We start from the raw sequence: 22474 nt of genomic DNA, 5'->3' as shown, positions 1-22474 counted from the left end.
TCCAACTCTGCATACCTATTCTTAAGCTCTATTTCTCCTTCACTAGCCCGTCTTTTCCTCTGCCTGGTTCTTTTAGTCACATGCTTCCACTGACCACTTTCCTCACCCAGTCTCCCCTCAGAATTCCTCAGTCCTGCTTCCATCTGCAAGTCTGAGCTTTTCCCTTCAGATACCTCATGTCTTTTTGCTCCATAATCTGCTCAAACCCCTTCCTAAACTCTACCAGACTTTCCACCCGCATCTCCAAACCTCGGATCTTTTCCTCCATCAGCTCTATCAGACGGCACTTCATACAGACAAAACTCTTACCAGGTGCCCCCTCCAGGATCATGTACATACCACAGCTTCCACATCCCACTCAAACTCCCCTGTTTACAGCTAGCTCCTGTGCTGCTGCAGCTGTCTAGTTGCCTCAGTCTGTTCTGTGAGCTTTTCTTACATTTCATTTTTCCACTTTTATTTGAAAAAAATATGACAGCCATATAGATAGAAAATATTTGTGGTAAAATGCACATTCAGTTGGAACTTAGATACTTATAACTATTTTTGTACCCAAACAATTTTACAGTATAATTTTTCCCCTCTGATAAAAGGGGTAAGTCCAACTTATTGGCTGGCCAGTGTCTTGTACCGCATCAGAAGAACAGAATTATATCAGTTGTTACCATCTGTGATAAATGAAGGGGGCGGGGGGAGGGTTAGCTCCCTTTTATGGACGGACAGCCAGCCAGCCAGTTAGCTTTAAGTCTCTATTGTTCTCTGCTTGCTTTACCTGTAAAGTGTTAAAGTCCCCCAGGCAAAGGAAAGGTAGTGGGCACCTGACCAAAAGAGTCATTGGGAAGGCTAGAACTTCTTAAAATGGGGGGGGGGGAACTTTCCCTTTGTGTTTGTGGCTCTCTGGGAAAGAGGGGAACAGGGAGCAGTTATGCTTGAGATGCTTTAAGACAGGTATGATCATAGATCCCACCCAGAACTACTTATCTGGAACCCCCAAATGTGTAAGTAAATCAGGAATGTTTACAAAGATGCAATTAGGTTTATTTCTGTTTGTTTATTTCTTATGGCTAGTGGACTCCTCTGTGCTAATCCCAGATGCTTTTGTTTGCTTGTAACCTTTAAGCTGAACCCCCCAGGAAAGCTATTTTGGGTGCTTGATTTTTGTTATTGATCTTTTATAATCTAGCAAAAGCCTAAGTTCCAGATGCATTTTCTTTCTTGTTTTTATTAAAATTTATCTTTTTTAAGAACAAGATTGGATTTTTGCTGTAACTAAGAGGTTTGTGCATATGTTGTTTAGTTAGCTGGTGCCACCAGCTAACTCCTTTATTTTCTTTCCTAGCAATTCTCCAGAGGGGGGCAGTGAAAGGGCTTGAGGGTATCCCACAGGAAGGAATTCCTAAGTGCGCCTTTCTGGGTTCCCAAAAAAAGGGGTTTTGCATTTGGGTAGTAGCAGCATTTACCAAGCCAAGGTCAGAAGAAAGCTGTAACCTTGGGAGTTTAATACAAGCCTGGAGTGGCAAGTATTAATTTGTAAAAATCCTTGAGGGTCCCCACCTTCTTCACTCGAAGTGCTAGAGTGGGGAATCAGCCTTGACACCATTGTATAACGCCGGAATAATGGAGAGGTAAATCAGACCCATAGTATCTAGCCTTTGATGCTCTTGTCAAGTTGTTCCATGCACTTGCTAATCCAGGGCAGTAGTAATTCCTCGGGGTCCTGTTTGCTCTTCATTAAATAATGGTAGGTTGTACCCACCACCCTGCATCTATGCAGAACATTTTTTCTCTCAGTACATTTTAGGTCACTATGATGGCTCTTCTTCCCCAGTGGGAAAAGCTGTCAGCTGCTTTGGACTTCCCTCTTTACAGATATTATTAAAATGCAAAATCATTCAGCTCTGTGCTGCATCCCCTTCACAGCAGGAATATTGTTCCAAGAAGGTGGCAAAAAGCTGAATACAACATTCTAGATCAGGCATTTCTGCTTTCAACTGTTAATAGTCACACATTGTTTTCTTTCTTCTCTTCCATGCTGATACAATCCTCTGTGATATGGGTACAGGAATTTATGTCGCTAGTAATTTTGGACATTAGTTAATGAGTGAAATTTGTTAAACACTATTTACCTACATGCTGAATGGCCTATATTTTACCACCAAAAAAATGCACAGACTCAGTCCTGTTAATATTCGAGATGACTGCATAGACTATAACATTTGTATATAAAGCTACTTCCATCCATCTGTTAAAATCCTCATTCCGCTCCCCTTCATTCCAGCCAGAAATTACTTCTATAAATAAAAATAAATTGAGTTTCTAGTGTTGAAACATTAGTTAAGAAATGTGACTATTATGATTGTTGGGGGGGAAAAAATCAACCTGTTTTCACATCCATTTAACAGTGCTTGAAATTCAGACTATGTAAAAGACATTGCCAACTTGGTTATGCCGTGTGTATTTCTCCTCAGAGTGTTTTGAGCATATTTTGTGATGAAGTTGCACAACTGAGGTTCTCATTGGTTTGCAAGGCCAGGAGTTTTGGAGATTGAGAAGCAGCCAAAAGACAAATAAATACATAATGAGAGCAGTGTTGAAAGAAAAATGCAATGGAAACAACTAAGTTTGAGTGACATCAGACGAATAAATGGCTTATGAGCAGGGATTGGGCAGAGTTAAGTGTGTGGGTGAGGGAGAATGACGTCAAGATAGAGTAGAAGGAGGGGAAAGGCAGTGGATGGGAGTAGTGGATGTGACGTGGTGGAGGGAGGATGGGAATATTCATAGTTTTGTTTTGTTTTTAAGGCAGAAGCAACCATTATGATCATTTGAGTCTCCTGTCTCAATTTTTTACCATTCCATCAATTTGTGTCCTTTGTAAACGTTACTAGGATTTTAGCAATGATTTTATATTCCCTTTCGCTGTTGTGAAAGAAATCAAACAGCATTGGGCCAAGAGCAGATCTCTGCAGGGCCCCCTTACAAACACCCCACTGGATGATGATTTCCTGTTCACAGTTGCTTTTGACAAGGAGCATATGACAGAAGTATGACCGAAGGATTTGAGAGGATGACAAGAAAAGTGAAACAGGAAGGAAAAGGCTGTGGAAGAAGAGAGTAACCATATCGGTGTGCTCGTCATAATGTGGTGGAGAGCAATGTTCCCTCTAATTTTCAACAGGCCGTGTGAACAAAATATTTCTTCTGTGCAAATTTTTGTGCACGCGGTGTTTTGCCGTGTGCGTGGGGGTTAGGATCTGTGTGCACACGCACACAGCTCAGAGGGAACTGTGGTGGAGAGTAGGTAGAATGGAAAAGCATAGGAGATCTCAGAGAACCTACACCTGAGAACTTCAGACTGAGGTAGGTTTCTGAGGAATCTGGTGCCAAGCTTGCTGACACAATGATTTCCTCTGTTCAGTGTCTAACTCTTAACTCTCTTTGTTTGGATGGCAAATTATAATTGACTAAGAGAAAGGAAACTTTAGTTGGTTGTCTAGGTAGTTTAATGCTCCAGACTTGCCAGCTTCTTTATTTAGGAAGCTGGTCTCCATGCTCACTACCTTCTGTCACACACATTTTTAATCTATGTCCTTGGCATCCTCCTTATTCCCTTGGTGAGTTTCACCATTTGCTTTTGGAGGATTAGAGCTCCATTACTTTTACATTTGGCATATTTTGCATTGTTGAACCAGATCCTCAGTGGGTGTAAAATAATGTTGCTATGCAGACTTCAGTGGAGCTACACCTACTGAGGATCTGCTCCGTAGCTGTTTTCATTACATGATTATTCTAAAAATGTCCCTGTTAAAAAGAGAGATTTGTTTCTACAATGTCCTGACGCATACTGCATCAGAACAAACTTTAGGGATATAACTTTACTTACTTGTTTGTTCAAAAATATGTAGATGACTGGATTGTAGACTGTACTACTTTTTGCAAGGACTGACGGAATGATGCTGGCGGACGGTGTAATTAGACCAGGTTTTCCAAAAGTAGCTATCAGGGCCATGATCCCATATGGCAGCCAGCAAAGGAGAAAACAAATTACCATCACAACCACCATGATCAGTACACGTTGCTCTCTTGTCCGGCCTATTCCTTTAGTAACACCACTCACCTGAAATAAAGAAAACAGGATTGTGAAAGAAACATTAACAGCATGTATAATTTTTAATGCTGAAAATAGGGGAAAATATGTCTGAGTTACTTGAACTACTGCATTAGCAGTTGTGACAAGTGGCTGATGCTACTGTAGTGGGTCCTGTGCTTTTCCTTGCTGTGGTGGGTCAGGGTGCCACCCCTTGCCCATATTCTTGGGCGTTGAGGGCTCCGCTGGTGCCCTGGTAGAGGAGAGGTGGGGAGCAGGGAAGGGACCCAGGTCCACCCCCTTACTCCAGGTCCTAGCTCCTTCAGCTTCACAGGCTTCTTACCCTCTTTCCCCTTTGGTAGGGTTTCCCTCAGTCTTCTGTGCCAGGGAGTCCCTCTGCTCTGCTTGAGCAGCGTTTCCCTTCCCCTGGTCCTCTGGTTAACAGTGGTACTCCCCCAAACTCTAGTCAGCTCCCCTTCCCTCCCCCTGTCTGTCTTGGGTTCATTAGAATTAATGATGGCCCCTTTCATCCTGAGGAAACCAAAAGCCATCTGCAAGCTACATTTGTGTGTTGAATGTGTGGTGCTGTTTGTTAGTAACATGCTTCAGGGGATAGGAAAAGATGCCAACTGCTCATCTGTAAGTGCATGGAGATGGGGAACACAACTAACTACTGAAATGCAGCCTTCTCAGGGCAGAACTGGGCAAATGTTGGCAGCATAGAGCAATGCTAAACTGCTAGGACCTGGAAAATACTTTCATCTGGAGTGGATGGATGTACAGGGGTAATTTTAGAGAGACGCAATGCAATTTTCCTACTTGGAATTTGACTGGGGTACCCCAGCTAGCACTCCAATGGGCTCAGTCATCAGTTGGTGTAAGTCTGCAAAGCTCCATTGACTTCACTAATTCAACAGAATTACACTCGCTTACATTTTTAGGGGCTTGAGGCCACTTCCATCTGTGGCGAGTAGAAGGCCTTTGACAAGGATCACAAGTGGTCAGTTCTAAAGCTTTACAGTCCCACCAGCATAGAATCGATCTTGTACTAATAGTGTAGTACTGATTGAAAAGGGATCCCTACTACTTTCCCATCATTGCTTCCAGGCCAGGGGACGTTGTATCATTTTTCTATTGCCGTTGCTGGAATGATGTACAAACTTGAATGAACTGTCTCATTTCTTACTGGATATGCTGTACTCAAGATCCATTTTTCTCTGCTACTGGACTGCATATCTTGACAGTGCAGTTTTTGAGCTGAAGGCTATGACTGCTCTAAAGTGTATTTGATCACAGGCAACTGAGTTAAAAGAGGATATAAAAATTATAGACTGCGATGAGCTATGGATGAGACCCGACAAGATTTGAATGATGCAGTTAACCACACCATTGTTGCTTAAGTACTTTTTCATGAGAAATCTCAAGTGATTAAGCCAGTTTTCCTGCTTACAGTAAAATGAGATTTAAATCCCCCCTAAAGCATTTTTTAATTTTATTTATTTATTTATTTAGTATTTATTTACTTCGGTTTATATTTTAAGCCTATAGCTCTGGCAAAGTAGATCGGATGCTTCTACTCAGTCTTTCTCAGGAGACAAAAACAAAAAGACTATCAAAATTGAAAGATGATTAACTTTAAACCTGATAAACAGGAACTCCAGGGGTGTCTCACCTTAGCATGATTGAAATTCTCTTCTGTCACTTGGGACCAGATGATAAACCTCCCCGTTTTTTGTACGTCTAATAACCCTTCCCGTAGACTCCCAACACCCATTCAAAAAGCCACCGGTTCCCTGTACTGCTTAGTTCCCTATTGATAACTGTCCTGTTGTACACCTACCCAAAAAAATCATAAATTCCTGTTCTAGATTTTCCTCTAATCCTTTGGACCTCACACCTCCACATCGGACAGCCCTGCCCCTCTGAATCCACTGGCGACAAATTCCATCCCTCATTAGTCTCTCATCCCTATGTGAATGTGCAGACACTGTTCAACCTTCACACAGCTGCTGCCTTGATCAGATTAGGTAAGGTTAATGAGACATAGGCTACATCTACACTAGGAGTCAGGGTGGTGTTTCCCAGCTCGCATACACATACTTGCTCTAGCTCTCATTCAGCTAGCTTTAGTATAAATAGTAGCATAGTCGTGGTAGCAGCAGAGGTGCTGCTTAGCTGTGTCAAGTACAAACATCCCCTGAAACTGCCCTAGCTCATAGCTACAGACTACAATCAAGCCCATCCCATGGACCTCTCAAACTTTTACACAATACATCAGTTTCTTCCTCTGTCAACAATAAACCTTCACCACCTTGAGGAAAAAAAATATTTTGTTACTTATTGGTGTATATTTTCCAGATGAGGCACAGACATTTAGCCATGCAACTTCCACTGATGATGGGAGCCACAAACATGAGTAATGCATCTCTCCATGAAATGTACCCTGTAACTACAGTGGACCCTCCATTTTTATTTATTTATTTATTTTGGAACACCAATCTTATGAACAACTAGTTATATGGACCATTTTTCCTGACAGGAAGGGGCGTGGGTGTGTGTGAAAGTGATGTCAATGAAGAATAAGTTAATATCCCTTCATATGTTGATGTCTCCAGTGCATTAGAAATTGCTTTGTAGTGGTGTGAAGGACAAGAAGAAAGTGATGCAGTGCCCCATACCGCAACTTGTGCGACATACCTATGGTGATTTTAAGAGAGCCTTAAATTAGAAAAGTTCCTAAAATAGAACTCCTTAGTCCTCAATCAGTTTGTTACAATAGGGGTTCTACTGTTATTAAATCAAATGAAGGCACTTGGCCAGATCCTCAGCTGTGCCATGAAATCTATGGAACGAGATAAATTTACACCAGCTGAAGGTCTGATCCCACTTTGGGATTTTTTGCATTTCTTTTTTGAAACCTAATCTGTTGCCTAGTGACATTGTTTCTAAAAAAAGGAATCACTGTCAAGCATGCTTAAATACTATAATTGCAGTGTGCAACTATGATTAGTCTATGCTAACAACCATTCTAAGACATGCAAGAAATGGATGATTCTAGTCGTTTTTTCTTAAAAATGTAATATAGTTTCAGGACACACATTCCATCAGAATTTACCTCAGAGTGCAGTAGGTTTTTGAACTGACAATTAGATTGATATATGTTGTTAGCAATCTAAAACTTCATTTCCACTCTAAAGGCAAGGATCAGTCATTGCAGTGGCTTGAAGGCTATTTACTACTCTAACTCAAGTTAGAGTGGCTCACACTGGTTACAAGTTCAGGCTGTAATTTGTAGATGCCAATATTCACAATGTATTGTACTTTAGTGCCAGGCTTACTGAATGCATTAGAACATGGTAAGGGACCTGCTAAGCTTGACAGAAGCAAAGCCTGATAGACATACAGCCATTCTCAAGGAACAAGCCAAGCCTTACAACTTGGTTTACTGTATTCAAGACTGAAAACACATTCATTTTACCCTGATTTACTCCTTACCTTCTCTGGTGCAAAAATGATCAAATAATAAAAAAACAATGCTAGTGCATATCAGGTATTTTGATCCTACAAAATCATTCAGAACTTTGCTACCTCAGGACAGAAGACAAGGAAATGCTTGAATAGGTCTGCCAAGTATACTGACTGAACCCCATTCTGCTTGCCAAGACTAATCTGAACTACTTCATGAGCTAGCTATTATAAGTCAAGTGTGAAGCAGGTCAGCTCGGCCCTGCGAGGCTGAGAGAAGCAGCTGCAATGTTTTGTAAGAGAGTGAAAGGTAAAAATCAGATCTGGAAGTCAGAGAGGAAAGAAGAGACCCCTCAGAGTAATGTAGGGTCCTGCACATCAACATGTTCACCAGCATAATACATTTTTGCTTTGGGGCCAGATCCTAGTCCCATTGTAGTCAATGAATTTTGCATTCAGTGTCACTGGAGCAGGAGCCCCCTCTTAGTTTAGCAAGGCCCCTTCCTTCAATGATATCCACATGAATGGATCTCACAGCATCCCTTTATCTTCAGTGGGACTGCACACGGGTGACTGTGAGCATCTCATTGCAGGATTAGGGCCTCAAGGCTTAAGGCCTCACACTCACAAAGGGAGCTGCTTCTGAAGATCCTTATATGCACACCCATCCCCGCAGGTGGATTGCTTTTCAGGGTGTGTTAAAGGCCTTTTACTTCTCAGCTGAGAAAAGCCCAGGGACTTGGCAGGTCCAGGGTTACTACTGGCATCCTTTGCATGGAGATCTGTCTCACTGAAAAGTTCCATCAGCAAACTGTCTTAACAGCAGGGACAGGAGTAAATTCCAGATACAAACACTATATTACAATCTCATGAATTCAAGGGCTAATCGGCATTTTTTGTTGCATTCCGCAAACTGGAAGCTTTCATTAACGAGGAAGTTAACCACACTGTCTCCATATTGTGATATGCTGCTGAGCTGTTAACCCAGCCTTGCAGGAAACTGTCTCTGGAGGCAACATTTAAGAGTAGCACAGATGAGAGATCATCCCTCCATTTCTCTGTTCCCGTCAATAAGCTGTGAGCTTTAAAGCTTAAATGGGACCACTTAAAAGCTAGTAAGCACAAGAAAGTTCTCTCTCCCCTCCGCATCACACCTAACTTTCAAAACATGGAGGAAATTAAATGTAAAAGGCTCTGTTAATGCCATGTGATGGATGCACAATTAAAATTGCAAGTAGTAAGATCATGCAAAAGGTTTAAGAAGCATAATTTGATTGTATTCCACATACTTTCCATTCTTTAATCATGTTTCTGGATAAGGGGGTAGTCATGGCCTGTCCTGTGCACTGGTGAAAAGGAGCAGAAGAGGGTGTAAGGTGCCCTGTTATACCTTTGCACTAGTATGGCACACCTTGCTTTTTCTGCCCTGGGAGGGGGAAGGCTCTGCAGAGCCACTATATTCCCCCCCTCTCCCACTTTGGACAGGTGGATGAGAAGAGGCAGGGAGGGGAGTGGGAGGAGTCTTGACTCAGTCCCTGCAATATGCCCAGTGCCTGTCACACTGGTGCACTGGGGAGTATATGCGGTGATGCTAGATGTGGTGAAGTTTATTCTCTCTCTGAAGCTGTAGGAGGGAGGTACTGACTCCTTGACCTTCCTCCTGGCTGCTCCAAGGGCAGCCCTTTGTTTTGGGCTGGCTTACAAACTTATGATTTAGCCCAATGTGGTATTTCTGTAAAATGTGACGTGGCCAGAACCTTGCCCTGTGTAGAGGGAATCCCTGGGTGGTGGAGAACCAGCTGGGTGGCTCCTAATCTAGCTCCTATCTGGGCCCAGAACAATAATCTTCATGTCCCAGAACAATCTGTTGTTGGGGCCACAGGCAGCCAGACATGAATTAGAGCAGCCCTCAGGGCTCAGGAGCTGAACTAGCCCCAGTAGTGAGGGGGAGAAGCAAAGGGGCCAGGAAACTGTGGTGTATTGAAAAATGTGCTTAAAATTACAAACTTTCACTTTAAATTTGTAAGGGGTTTCCTGGTTCTGCATTTCAGATGTGCTAAAAGGTCTAACTCTGCTCCCATTTACCGCAATGGTGGCAAAGTTAGATCAACGCTGAGCACTTTTGAAACTCTGAATGCTCAGAGCAGGTTCAACAGTGAGATAGAGAGCTGGGTCTCCAACCTGCCTTGGTAAATGAGGCAGTACACAAAGACTGTACATAATTCCAGCTCCTATCCAAATGGCTGTCTGTCTTGTTTGTTTGGCTTCAGGGAAATTGGCATCGATGGTCATGTAAATGTCACATGACATGAGTCATGACATGTTGACAGCTCAGATTTGTAAACTCTATCTCTTTTGTCAAGATACTTTATCTCCCTAACGCTTTGTGTTTCTGCTAAGAGAACAACTAGGCAGGTTGTCATAAGAACAGCCATACTGGGTCAGGCCAAAGGTCCATCAAGCTCAGTGTCCTGTCCTCTGACGGGGCCAATGGCAGGTGCCTCAAAGGGAATGAACAGACAGGTTATCATCAAGTGATCCATGCCCTGTAACCCAGTCCCAGCTTCTGGCAAACAGAGGCTAGGGACACCATTCCTGCCCATCCTGGCTAATAGGTCCATCAATGGCTATCTTCCAGGAATCTATCTAGCTCCCTTTTGAACCCCGTTATAGTACTGGCCTTTGCAACACCCTCTGGCAAAGAGTTCCAGAGGTTGACAGTGCGTTTGTGTGAAAAAATACTTTCTTGTGTTTGTTTTAAACCTGCTACCTATTAATTCCATTTGGTGGCCCCTTGTTCTTGTATTATGAGAAGGAGTAAATAACACTTCCTTATTTACTTTCTCTACACCACTCATGATTTTATAGACCTCTGTCATATCCCCCCTTAGTCACCTCTTTTCCAAGCTGAAAAATCCCAGTCTTTTAATCTCGCCTCCTACGGAAGCCATTCTATACCCCTAATCATTTTTGTTGCCCTTTTCTGAACCTTTTCCAATTCCAAAATATCTTTTTTGAGATGCGGCGACCACATCCGCACACAGTGTTCAAGGTTTGGGTGTACCATGGATTTATATAGAGGCAATATGATATTTTCTGTCTTATTATCTATCCCTGTCTTACTGATTCCCAACATTCTCTTCGCTATTTTGACTGCCGCTGCACATTGAGTGCATGTTTTCAGAGAACTATCCACAATGACTCCAAGATTTCTTTCTTGGGTGGTAACAGCTAATTTAGACCCCATCATTGTATACGTATAATTAGGATTATGTTTTCCAATGTGCATTACTTTGCATTTATCAACATTAAATTTCATCTGCCATTTTGTTGCCCAGTCACCCAGTTTTGTGAGATCATTTTGTAGGTCTTTGCAGTCTGCCTGGGATTTAACTATCTTGAGTAGTTTTGTATCATCTGCAAATTTTGCCACCTCACTGTTTACCCCTGTTTCCAGATTGTTGTCCCCTAAAGGTGGATTCCCATAATTATAAGTGCTAATATACCTCTCCATCCATTAAGCCCTTTGCTCACAGCTAATATATGCAACAGGAAAATGTTGATAATAATACCGTAAAAGACCATTGGGTCTGACTCCTGGTAGGAGGAAGGATGTTAAATTGTGGTTGGAAGAAAAAAAAGAGGAAGAAATGATGGAAAGGTAAATTTAAAAGCAAAAGAGAAGTAAGGGAGAATTAAAAATACAGCTTTTTATTGTGTGCACAAGAAAATAGCATAATGCTCATGCATGCTTTAAAACGAGGGTGTAAATTCTTGAAACTGGGGGGAGGAAAGGAGCAGAAAACAACCAGGAACCTCATCTTGCCTAAATTATGCTTTATGTCTTCTAGGACTATGTGAATAAACTGTGTTAGTGCACAGATTTAATTGTATTGGAGAAGAAGAAGATTTGCCCCTAATTACTAGAGACAGTGGAAGAATGGGAAGGAGGAGTCACTAAAATATTGATAAATTTCTAAATAATTTTCAATCTGCAGGTTTTGAAATTTGGATAAAAATTTGTTTTTGGTCATCCCTCCTCCTGCACTTCCATTCCCTTCTTCTGTTTTGCCAATGAAAAATGGAGAGAAAGGTGAGGGGAAAAGGGAAAAAACAAATATTGATTTCGTTTTGGTGTTTGGGTTTAGCTGAGGAAAAAATACTTTTTTGGTAAAAATTTCCATTTTTGAAAAAAAGCTATTTCATGATGACAAATTTCAACCAGCTCTCCCAACTATCTACTACTTTTAGCTCCCTGTAAATAGCAACATTGTTGCCTATTTTGGCTTAGTTTGTCTACATGTAAATAATCCCAGAGCTTCCTGTCTCAGAACAAAAGGCATAACTTGAAACAGTGCCCCTTCAAGACCTGAAGTACCAGTATACTACGATGTGTGTGAATCTGTGGTATGTCATGTAGGTTTGTGAACCACTAAGCTAGCCTCTCACAAGGCTTGTTTGTGTTTTGTAACCACAACCCAGAGTGAGGGGAGCAGGAAGATCACCCCCCGCACAAGGGAACGTTCAGAGTTACTCTGCTTGGTACCTTGCAGGTCAGAGCCCTAAGGGCAGAAAAATCAGGTGCTTAATGTTTCATATCGAGCTGATCGGGAATTTCCCATCTGAATGATTTTCTGACCAAAAACGCAATTTCTGCAAACTCAAAATTTCCTGTGAAAAATTTTGATTTACCAAACACTTTCAATTTTCTGTCAGGAAAATATAACTGAAATATTTCATTTGGGGTTGGTTTGACCCAAATCAGAATATTTCATTTGACCCAAAGTATTTAATTTGGAATCGGTTAAAAAAATCTTTAATCCTTCATTTACTTATGTAATATTGGCTTATGGGAGTTGTGTTCCAGGTCCCATTCTCTCTTATGGACCAGGCTCTCTGGAGGACTACTTCTCCCATAATGCATTTTGTCCAAGTGGTGGATCATGCAGAGTCACATGATTCTATTTATTATGGAAGATCTTATTCCAGTCCCCATTCTCTCCTTTGGCCCAGGCTCCCTGACTGGACTACCTCTTTCATAATAAATAGTCATGTGACTCTGCATGATCCACCACTTGGACAAAATGCATTATGGGATAGGTAGTCCTCCAGAGAGCCTGGGCCAAAGGAGAGAATGGGGACTGGAACTACAACTCTCATAAGGCAATAGGGAAATACAGTTCAAAAAGTGAATCAAAACACTCCTATTTGGGGAATGTCAAAGTTTTGTTTGTTGATATGAAACGTTTTGATGTTTCCAAATTAAAAAAAAAATTCAGAATTTCCTTTCCACGTAAACTGTCGGCATTTAAACTTCTAGTCCCACTTCAGGACACAAACGAATGTTGACATGTCTGAATTGTCTGAAGGATGGAAACTCTGAATTTTGTTCCACTTTAGTTTGATGGGACAGTTAGAGTGTGATTACTGCACATATTGCAGAGTAGTGGTTCTCAAAACCACCACCTGAGCTGAAGGGAAAGAAGAGGCTAAAGAATAACTTTTCTCGATGAGGAATTGATCCTGATCCTGCACCCTTAAAGTCAGTGGGCATTTTGTCACTGACTTCAATTGTAGCAGAATCAAGGCCTTCATATGGAAGCCCTGCTTCTCTGCAATACGCAACCAAAGCTTTCTTAAAAGACAAATTATTAGTTGGGCTCCTGCTTGACCTAACACAAGGGCATTTCACATTAACCATACATCAGCTCTGATCATCAGCAACTGTAATCTGATTTAAAGAGCTGTCATATCTACACATGAAAATTAAAGAGTATTAGGAGCCAGCATGTGGCAATAGCCCTGCTGGTCAATCAGGATGAAAGGCACCTGTCATAGAGTTATTTCTGGTTTAAGAACTATATTTATCCTTCAAGTGTGTCACATTTACCCTTCCCAGGCTCAATAGAGATGGAAATGCAAAGAAAAAGAGAAAAGTTGGAGGAAGAAGCAATAGGTAAGATGCTATGAACTATGACATGGATTTCACTGAGTTCAGTACCTGGACTGATTGCAGGATTGCCAATGTTGCATTCAATCTGTCATCATAGTGTTCATTCACTTAGCAGGGTTAAGTCCCTCTAAAGTTGCTCATGCTCGTCTCCTAAATAACCTAAATAAGTGTGTTGTATATGGATTTTGCCATCTCACTGCTCATGACACTTTTCCAGGTCTCTAATAAATATATATTCAACACTCATCATAGTATAGACTCCTATAGCGCCTCACTGTTAATTGCATTGATGAGAGTTTGAAACTCACCAATGTGCAAGTGCTGTGTGGGTAATATTGGCATTGATGTTTTAGTCCATCTTTGCATTCTAGATGTTACCTTGAGGTTATTTTATAAAACCTTGCTTCAGAAAGGTGATGCATACCTGTACTTAAAGGTGGAAACGTCACTAAAACAAAGTATTTTTATAAAATCTTGATTCCTAAATGGAATTTAGGAATGTTTTTTCTTTTTTTGATGATCACCCAGGATTAAAAAATGATTGCAGTGGATCATAGCTCTGATGCCAATAAAAATGTGAATCAAAATATTTCCATTTGTAGTAGGGAAATATTCCTGAAGCACACCCAACAGTATCAATAATATGTTTATATAAGCAGTATTTTAAATGGTTTAAGAGTATGCCCATTTGTTTATCTATGGGGAGAACTCCTTTCAAAATTATGTCTCATGTATCTTGTTTAATGTTTACACATCTCATTAAAGTTCTCTTGAGTTCATGCTCTGTAAAATGTCTCTGCCATAGTCTGGCAACCTTTAAAAATGATCAGTCTGTATAAGGGAGAGGAATGGGGACAAACTGGGCCAGGAAATGTTTTTGGAAAAACAAAACAAAAACACTTTATATAAGGTTATGCATTGTGGCTGGAATTTTCAAAGGCTCCTAAGAGAGTTAGGCACCCATATTACCTTGAAAGTCAATGAGAGATGGGTACCTAACTTCATCAGTCACCTTTGAAAATACCAGTCTGTATTATGATCCCTAGTACAGGTGTGAGATCTTGATGTCCTCTTCAGTACAGATTCAAAGAAACAAACATGAATGCTCAGAAGCGTGATCCAGGGTGTGTTTGTACTAGTAAACAAAGGCTGCATGCTAAGCACTCTTGAAAATCTGGCCTTTATTTCAGGCCCTACATGTGAGTGGCTCTTCTGAAATCTGCCTCTGATTGTGGGCGCTGGGCCCTTGAAAAGCTCCTACACCCTTTTTTTTCAAACTTTATTTCAAACCCAGATTTTTTCAGATGAGGCAAAAACTCCAGCTCCATTCTGAATGGTTCACATCTGAAGTTTAAAAACCCAAACTTTTTTCAAGTGAACCAACCACTGGAAAAATTTCCAAATAAATTTTAATAAAGGAAACATATCTTTCTCCCCCCTCCTCCCCCTTCATTCAAGCAACTCAAGAAACGACAAAATGTATTCTTGGTTCCTTTCCAAACCAAATTCATTCCGTGTTGAGACTAAGCATGAGAAATTGGTTGAGAAACTTATGAGCACATGAAGATTTTGTGTGGGTTTGTTACCAGGTAACATTTAGGTCACGTGGCAGTCTGCCTCCACATCTCTCCCCGCACTACACTGATGCACTGTGACACACCGCTAAAAGGAAAAATAGCTGCTTTTTCACAGTGGAATAAACACTGACATAAAATGAGTACAGTATTTCTGATGGTCCATATACTGTAAGCTCAAAACTCCTAACAGTGGCGGCCGGAGCCCCGGGTGGCGTGGGCCAGGCAGCCTGGAAGGGCTCGCTGGGGGATGCTGACCCCCCCAACCCCGCCCTTCGACCCGAGGCCCCGCTCCTTCTGGGGGCTGGAGCCGCCCCGGCCCCATACCGGTAAGTGTCCTCAGTTACTTTCACCCCTGTGTGAGGGGATTGTAAGATTATTGTAAGTGGGGGGGGAGGGTTTGCAGTACTGCTACCCTTACTTCTGCTGGCGGCGGCACTGCCTTCAGAGCTGGGCAGCTGGAGAGTGGCGGCTGCTGGCTGGGAGCCCAGCTCTGAAGGCAGAGCCACCATCGGTAGCAGCACAGAAGTAAGGATGTCATGGTATGATATTACCACCCTTACTTCTGCACTGTTGTCTGCAGAGCTGGGCTCTCAGTCTGCAGCTGCCACTCTCCGGTCGCCCAGCTCTAAAGGCAGCACAGAAATAAGAGTGGAATGGTATGGTATTGCCATTTTTACTTCTGCCCTGCTGCTGGCAGGGCGCCACCTTCAGAGCTGGGCGCCCGGCCAATAGCCACCACTCTCCGGACACCTAGCTCTGAAGGCAGCACAGAAGTAAGGGTGGCAATACTGTGACCCCCCCCAAATAACCTTGTGACCCTCCCCCCCCCCCGACCTTCCTTTTGGGTCAGGTCCCCCAATTGACGAAACTCTGGTCTCCACCGTTAAATCAGTATAGTATAGGGCAAAAGCACACAAAAGACCAGATTTCATGGGGGGAGACCAGATTTCACAGTTTGTGACGTGTTTTTCATGGCTGTGAATTGGTAGGACCCTATCTATTGGACAGTGATGTAAACTTATAGTGATGTTCAGATGTGTCTCAATGAAGTTAGCTTTTAGATGAAACGCAAAAAGTTCAGGAATCTCTGCAACCACTCAGAAAGAAAACCATCAGTTGTCTCCCACTGGGGTTTTGACTAGATTCCTTTGCTACCTTATTTTTAATTCTGAACCCATGCCACGTACGATTCTTAAAGCGAGAAAGAGATTGTCATGGATACCACTGCTCACTAATGAGAAGATACTTTAATAATGGACTGAAGTCACATCGTAAGGCAATTTAGCTTTCTTTCTACTCACATAATGTATTAGAAGTTTACTCTATGACTTGGTTGTGTGATGTCTGATTTCTGAGCACTTACAGTGCAGTCCACATAGCATTGTTTGCATATCAAGATACGTTTGGGGTTTGATTCTGCAAGCTGCTGGCCATTCTCACCCAGACCAGTAAACCACTCAAGTACATGCTTCAATTTAAGCACAGGAGTCATCCTGTTGAAGTCAATGGAATGTTCACTTGCTTAAAGTTACCCATGTGTTTAAGCGCTTGCTGGCTCAGGCCACTGTGCTCACAGGGTTAAACTCCCCTGGGAGCTGTTGAGTCCCCCTGACAATAACGGGAGTTCTGTGGGCAGAGCAGGGCAGTATAATGGCCCTACGTGTTTAGATAAAAGCAAGGATATTGTCTCATCTTTCACTCTAACTGCATTTTTTTAAAGTAGACTTCAAAGGAAATAGCTAAATTATCTATGAAAGCTAGCCATTAGACTGGATGCAGTCACAGAATATCTATCTGCCCACACACACACGGAGCAGCTGAATCATGGGTTACCATCTTTGTCAGTTAATTACAATATTATATTAGGAGATGAAAAGAGGGAAACGACATTACAGACAAGCAGGGATGAGAGAATGAGGTGGGAAGGGAGAGCAGCAGGAGGCAGCACGTGTGGCCTAGATGGTTTAAAGATGGCTCCCATATTTCATGAATTCGCTTGAGGTCTAAAGATGGGTCCCTCAGAAGAAGCTGGGCTCATTCTGTTACTGAGCAGTCTTGCGTTTTCTAATGACAGTGAGCTACTGATGCTCATCTTCACCCATCCGCAGTCCATGTCGCTCTTCTGTTGTGTGAGAATGGTTCATGTGTCTAAAAGGATTCCTGTTATCTATGATGTAAGTGTTAGTTAGCCCCGGTGAGTGAGTTAAAAAAGCTTCTTCAAACTTTGAAACAAGGAACAGTTTGATTAAAGAAATTTTGCAAGTAGAGACAACAGAACAAATAGTTTACCAGTACGTCATAGAAACTCAGCTTAAATGTGCCAGACTAATCAATATTTACTCACTGTTTAGCCTACACCGTATCAAACCATTGTCTGCTTTAGCTACATAGTACGAGGCCTTTCTCAGGACTGATTAGATATGGGCTGAAAGATCGACAATGGGTCTGATCCAAAACCCCTTGAGGTCAAGGGAAAGACTCCCTTTGACTTCACTGGGCTTTGGATCAGGCTCAGTGGCATGTTGTTCCTAATTAGGGTCTGGTTATGCATGGGTGGAAATCCCACTGATTACAGCAGGAGTTCCGCACATTGCAGGATCATGGCTTTACCTATGGCCCTTCAGTGTAGGTGATGTTGATTCAGCCAGAGGACTTTGTGTTTTGATTCTGATGGCTGTGCTGCTTTTTTTCCTATTCATTTTTTTAAACAGCACTAAGAAATGTGTATTGTCCCATATGTGCTTGTTCTTATCAAGAAGAAATTGAGCTAGATATCTAGGCAGTGTGGCCTGGTGGATAGGGCATGGACTGGGACTCAGGGGATGTGGGTGCAGTTCTTGGTTCTGCTGTTGTCCTGCTGGGTGACCTTGACCAAGTCACTTCCCTGCCCAGTGCCTCAGTTTCCCCATCTATAAAATGGGGGTAATGTTACTCACCTCCTTTGTGTAAAGCTCTTTCAGTCTTTCTTTCCAGTACTTTTTCTAAGTGTTCACTTTATAGGTTAACGGAAATCAAATCAAAACAAAAATTAACACCCACAAACGTTTAATCTTGTATGTGGTCTCAAACAATGCTCAACAGTCTTAAAAAATAGTTTCTTTGAGGAAACCCAAATCGTCAAAGAGCAATATTTTGAAAATATGATATGACAAAATATCACAATATCCACTGTGAAATTAAATAATCCACTATTTTATTTCCCTCTTTTCAGCCCCAGTCCAGCAAAGAACTTAAGCATGTGCCCAGCTTTGATGATGTGTGCAATCTCATTGAAGTTAGTGGGACTACTCCCTTGCTTAAAGTTAGGTATATGCTTAAGTACCTTGCTGAATCATCGCCTAAGGCCTGACCCTCCAAGCTGCTCAAGGGAAAAAGATCCTTGTGTTGGTGTGGAACCCTGTTTATGTCAATGGGACTTTGTGACAGGGTGTACAAACACCGCACTGGATAACAGGAGGTTAAGGAGCTGCTCTGGGCTCAGCCAGCTCTGACCCGCTATACCTGCAAGACATGGACAGGATTGAGGAGGAGTTAAAAGGGAAGCAGAGAAGTTCACTTGTGGGCAGACCAGGGAAGGGAATACTTCTTCAGTCCCTGAGAAAAGGTCTGGCTGAAGCTAGGAGCTTCCCATACAGCCCTTCCTGGAGAAGGTCTTCCCTCTATCTCTCACTAACTCAGTTTATCTGCGTTAATTTCCTGGCTTGTTGTTAATGGATTACCCTGGACGGGGAGAGACTTTGGAGTGACCTGGCTTGAGGGCCAAGGCACAGGAAGAGGCAGGCTACCGCAGAGGTGGAGCAGCAACTGTCAGGAGACCCCCCCAGTGGAGAGAGAGTTACTGTGCCATGCAGAGACATCAGTGGTAAGTTGACCTGTTCACAGACTCCTTGCTGGTACAGGGCTATGCCTGAATTCAGCAGCTTGTAGGTCAGGCCTTAGGCTGTATGATCCTTATTGCATATTCTCACAACAAGTTCTCCCCCCGCCCTTCAAACACACACACCCTTGGCATTCCCTCTCTCTCCCTCACAAAGTAAAGATACTTAAAACTTAGTTTAAGCCTCCAAATGACTGATTTATCTTCAATATACAGTCTTTGGCTACTGGCAACTGCTACTTTATCAACCAAATCCATCTTATGGAGGCAAGTATCTAGAGACAGCTAGAGCAGACAACATGAGCTTTCAAGCAATGTTCTAAATCCAGCTTGTCCTTAAATATTGCATTTGGAGAATAAACAACTTCCTCCAAGTAAGACTATGTCCAGCTCGTCTAACCTCTCTCCTTTTTAATACAGTAGTGCTAGGCATTCCTGGGAGCACATGTGAGGTACAGAGGGCCAAGGGTTTAAAAGCAATATCAGGTGGTTCTTCTGTAGGCTATGTTTTCTCTCTTGTTTGGAATTCAACGAATAATGTAGTGGAGTAGCTCCTTTGTCAGCTGCAAAGAGAAACATTAGGCAGCAGCTAACTGATTGATTGATGTGCTCTAATTCCACTTGGTACTAATTCCTGTAAGCTTACAATGAGGTAGCTTGCTTAAATGGGAATTTTTAACAAAAAGAGGAAATAAATCAATAGAATGGCTTTATCCAGGTATGGGGAAAGATACTCGTGATCTAGGCTGCTGTAATTTTTTGGGTACCCAACTTGAGGCATCTTAAAGGGGCCTGATTTTTCAGAGGAAGAGTAGACTGTACTTTCTGAAAATTGGGTCCCCTTAAGGGGTCTCATGTTGAACCCCACCCCTCAACTATTTGAAAATATAGGTTCTGTTTCCCACATTTCTCGGAATACTGTATACAGATGTGCTCTACAGTATGTGATGGCACAAAATGTGGCATTAAGATAATTGTAATTAGTCACGACTCAATCTAAGCTGCACCAGGCACATCAAGTCAGAAAAGCAGGTGCTGCACATTCTAGTGCAAGCATGGTCCCTGGTTTGATAAAATCCAACCACGGCGGCACTTGGGGAATTGCTACAGTGATGTGTTAATGATGATTTCTACTACAGTTGGGTCACTAGGCACGACGTAGGATCTGGATTGAGGGCTGTGGTACTTGGTACCATACAAACACAGAGTAGAAGGATAGTCTTAGCCCTGGAGAGCTTACAGTCTCATTCAATATGAGATGTAACAGTTGGTATAACAATCAGTCGGAAGGTTGGGGGAAAGAGGACAAGGCAACAGCAATAAAAATGGGTGTTAACAGAGGCCAGTTGTATATGCAGCTAGGTAGGTCCTATTTTGATATTGTTTATCTCCTGTATGTCTGTGTATATAATATATATAAGAAGTCCCTAATTACCACATTGCTACTGTACAATACCAAAGTATATATTTCATGGTAATTAATGAGTAATCCACTGGATGCAATGGTTGAGATTGTCATAGTTGCCTAGCGTTTTAGCCATGCAGGCTACATTGACAAAGGGGATTTAGACTGAGCGCTGCCACACCTAAAGTTTAAGCACCCTGCTACCTAGTGGAGGTGCCCAGGCTCCCTATACAATGCATGAGAGGAGAGAGATACCTAATGGGATCCACAAAAGCCAGGTTGCTGAGAGGGGAGCCACCTGAGACAGCCAGCAGGAAATATTGAGGAGCAGGGTGTGGCCTAATCCCCGCCCCTTGTGACACTTCCCAAGGGTACCCAGGGTCATGAGGCACTTAGCTGCCACCTGCCCTCAGCACGATAGTCTTGGATATGCCTGCTGTAGATCAGCTCCCTGAATCCACCAGCCTCCGGTACCACAAACCTGCCCTCCAGGCCTCCGCAGGCCCTGCTCTCAGTACGGGTTAGTGATAGATGCAACCCCATGTCCTTGACGAATCCCTCTGTTAGGTGGCCTCAGAGCACATCCACCAGATCAGGCCCCACAGGCAAGATGGGCAGGGAATGCCTAGTTTGGGAACCCTGATGGGGCCTAGGCATGAGCGTCTGGATGTAGGTGCTTGTTCACACGCCCAATTGCAGATTTTTAGGCATCTTGGGGACTTTATGGGGAGAAATATACGTGCCAAGGGAAAGTGGGCACCTACAGGGCTAGGCAGCAGTTCAGTAGGGGTTTTGAAGATCTAAATTTTGGACGTAGGTGTTTACATTCATTTGTGGCGCTAGCCCCCAAATCTCATTAAAATTTAACTAATGAATCCCGCTATTTAGTTTTGAAAATCTCCTTCAAAGAGATGTTTGGCTGGCTGGCTGTATTTTTCTGGCTTGCTTTGAATCTGCTCAAGTACTGTTAGTTTGAACATTTGACTTGAACTCTAATGTCACTGGGATTGTGTTCCACTGAGGAAAGACTGAAAAATCAAGTGTAGAGAAATTCAGCAAATTATATATGCACTGACATACGCATCCCAGATATAGGCCACCTTGTTGTATCAGTCTCACTTTTGGGGTCAGTAGATTTCTCTCCATAACAGGCAGCACAAGCATCCCTTCACCTATATTTAAAAAAAACAACAACCTTTTGACCCAGACGGATGCTTGAATCATGTGGGGGAATGTATACACATTCAAACTAGTTTTGTCATCTGGAAATAGTGTGTGAAACTCCAGACTCCACAGGATTCACCTAGCCATTGTAAAGCAATAGCTCAGTTGCTTAAATGTGAGAGTACCAGGCTGTACTCCAAAAATTCTGCAATTAAGTTGTGTTGTCCGTATACTAAGGGTCAATCCAATGCTCGCTCAAGGCAGTTCGAGTTTTTCCATTGGATCAGGCCCTACGTGAGTTTCAGTTCTTCACATAGGTAAGCACAAATATATTTACTGAGGCTGATTAACAACTAGAGAGAGTACTTGCAATGAGAGCTGTACAAATAACAGATTTTTTTCATTCACTGGCAACTTCAAAAATATTGGAATAGTCACTTCCGGTTGAATCAAAAATAACTGGTCTTTGAAATTTTGGTGAATTAAAAAGTTGAATGTAGAATGAAATGTTTTGTTCAATCCAAACCAAAATATTTTGTTCTGTTTCACGTGTCTTTTAATGTTTTAACTTTTTTAAAATTCAGGGGGAATTTCAAAACAAAAAGCTGCTTCATTTTGAAAGAGTCAGAATGAAATATTTCAACTCTTCTGGAATTTTATTTTGTTGGTTTTTTTTTTTATTCTGACATGAACAATTTGGCAAAACTGACACAAACTCACAAAATGTTGCTGATTCGGCATTTCTCACCAAAAAAGTTTCACCTCCAAAATTCCACCAGTTCTACTTGCAATGGATGTTACTGTGGACATTGCCAATCCTTTGAATTGTTAGTTGTGATCCTAATGTCTTATGCTCAGAATCCAGGACAGAAGAGCTGCAACCATGCTCCTAAACAAATGTGCATTGATTGACAGGACCTGTGGTATCCTTTGGGTGTGTACACAC

General features: G+C 42.3%; 1 protein-coding gene and 1 long non-coding RNA gene across 2 annotated transcripts in view; one reads left to right on the top strand and one right to left on the bottom strand.

Annotated features, from left to right (window-relative positions):
* Positions 1-22474, bottom strand: part of LOC141993447 (pinopsin-like) — a 140967-nt gene that overhangs the window by 39108 nt on the left and 79385 nt on the right. The window contains exon 3 of the mRNA XM_074962990.1: positions 3884-4117. Coding sequence (XP_074819091.1) covers positions 3884-4117 — 234 coding nt within the window. The remainder of the gene's footprint in view (positions 1-3883; positions 4118-22474) is intronic.
* LOC141993451 (uncharacterized) overlaps positions 15356-22474 on the top strand; it is a 193104-nt gene continuing 185985 nt past the window's right edge. Inside the window, exon 1 of the long non-coding RNA XR_012640865.1 lies at positions 15356-15408. This is a non-coding gene — a long non-coding RNA (uncharacterized LOC141993451). The remainder of the gene's footprint in view (positions 15409-22474) is intronic.

The sequence above is a fragment of the Natator depressus genome, chromosome 9 (genome assembly GCF_965152275.1).
Source record: "Natator depressus isolate rNatDep1 chromosome 9, rNatDep2.hap1, whole genome shotgun sequence".
In the NCBI taxonomy this organism is placed as follows: domain Eukaryota; kingdom Metazoa; phylum Chordata; order Testudines; family Cheloniidae; genus Natator; species Natator depressus.
The sequence above is the reverse complement of the archived record's forward strand: the minus strand, read 5'-3'. Positions and strand labels throughout refer to the sequence as shown.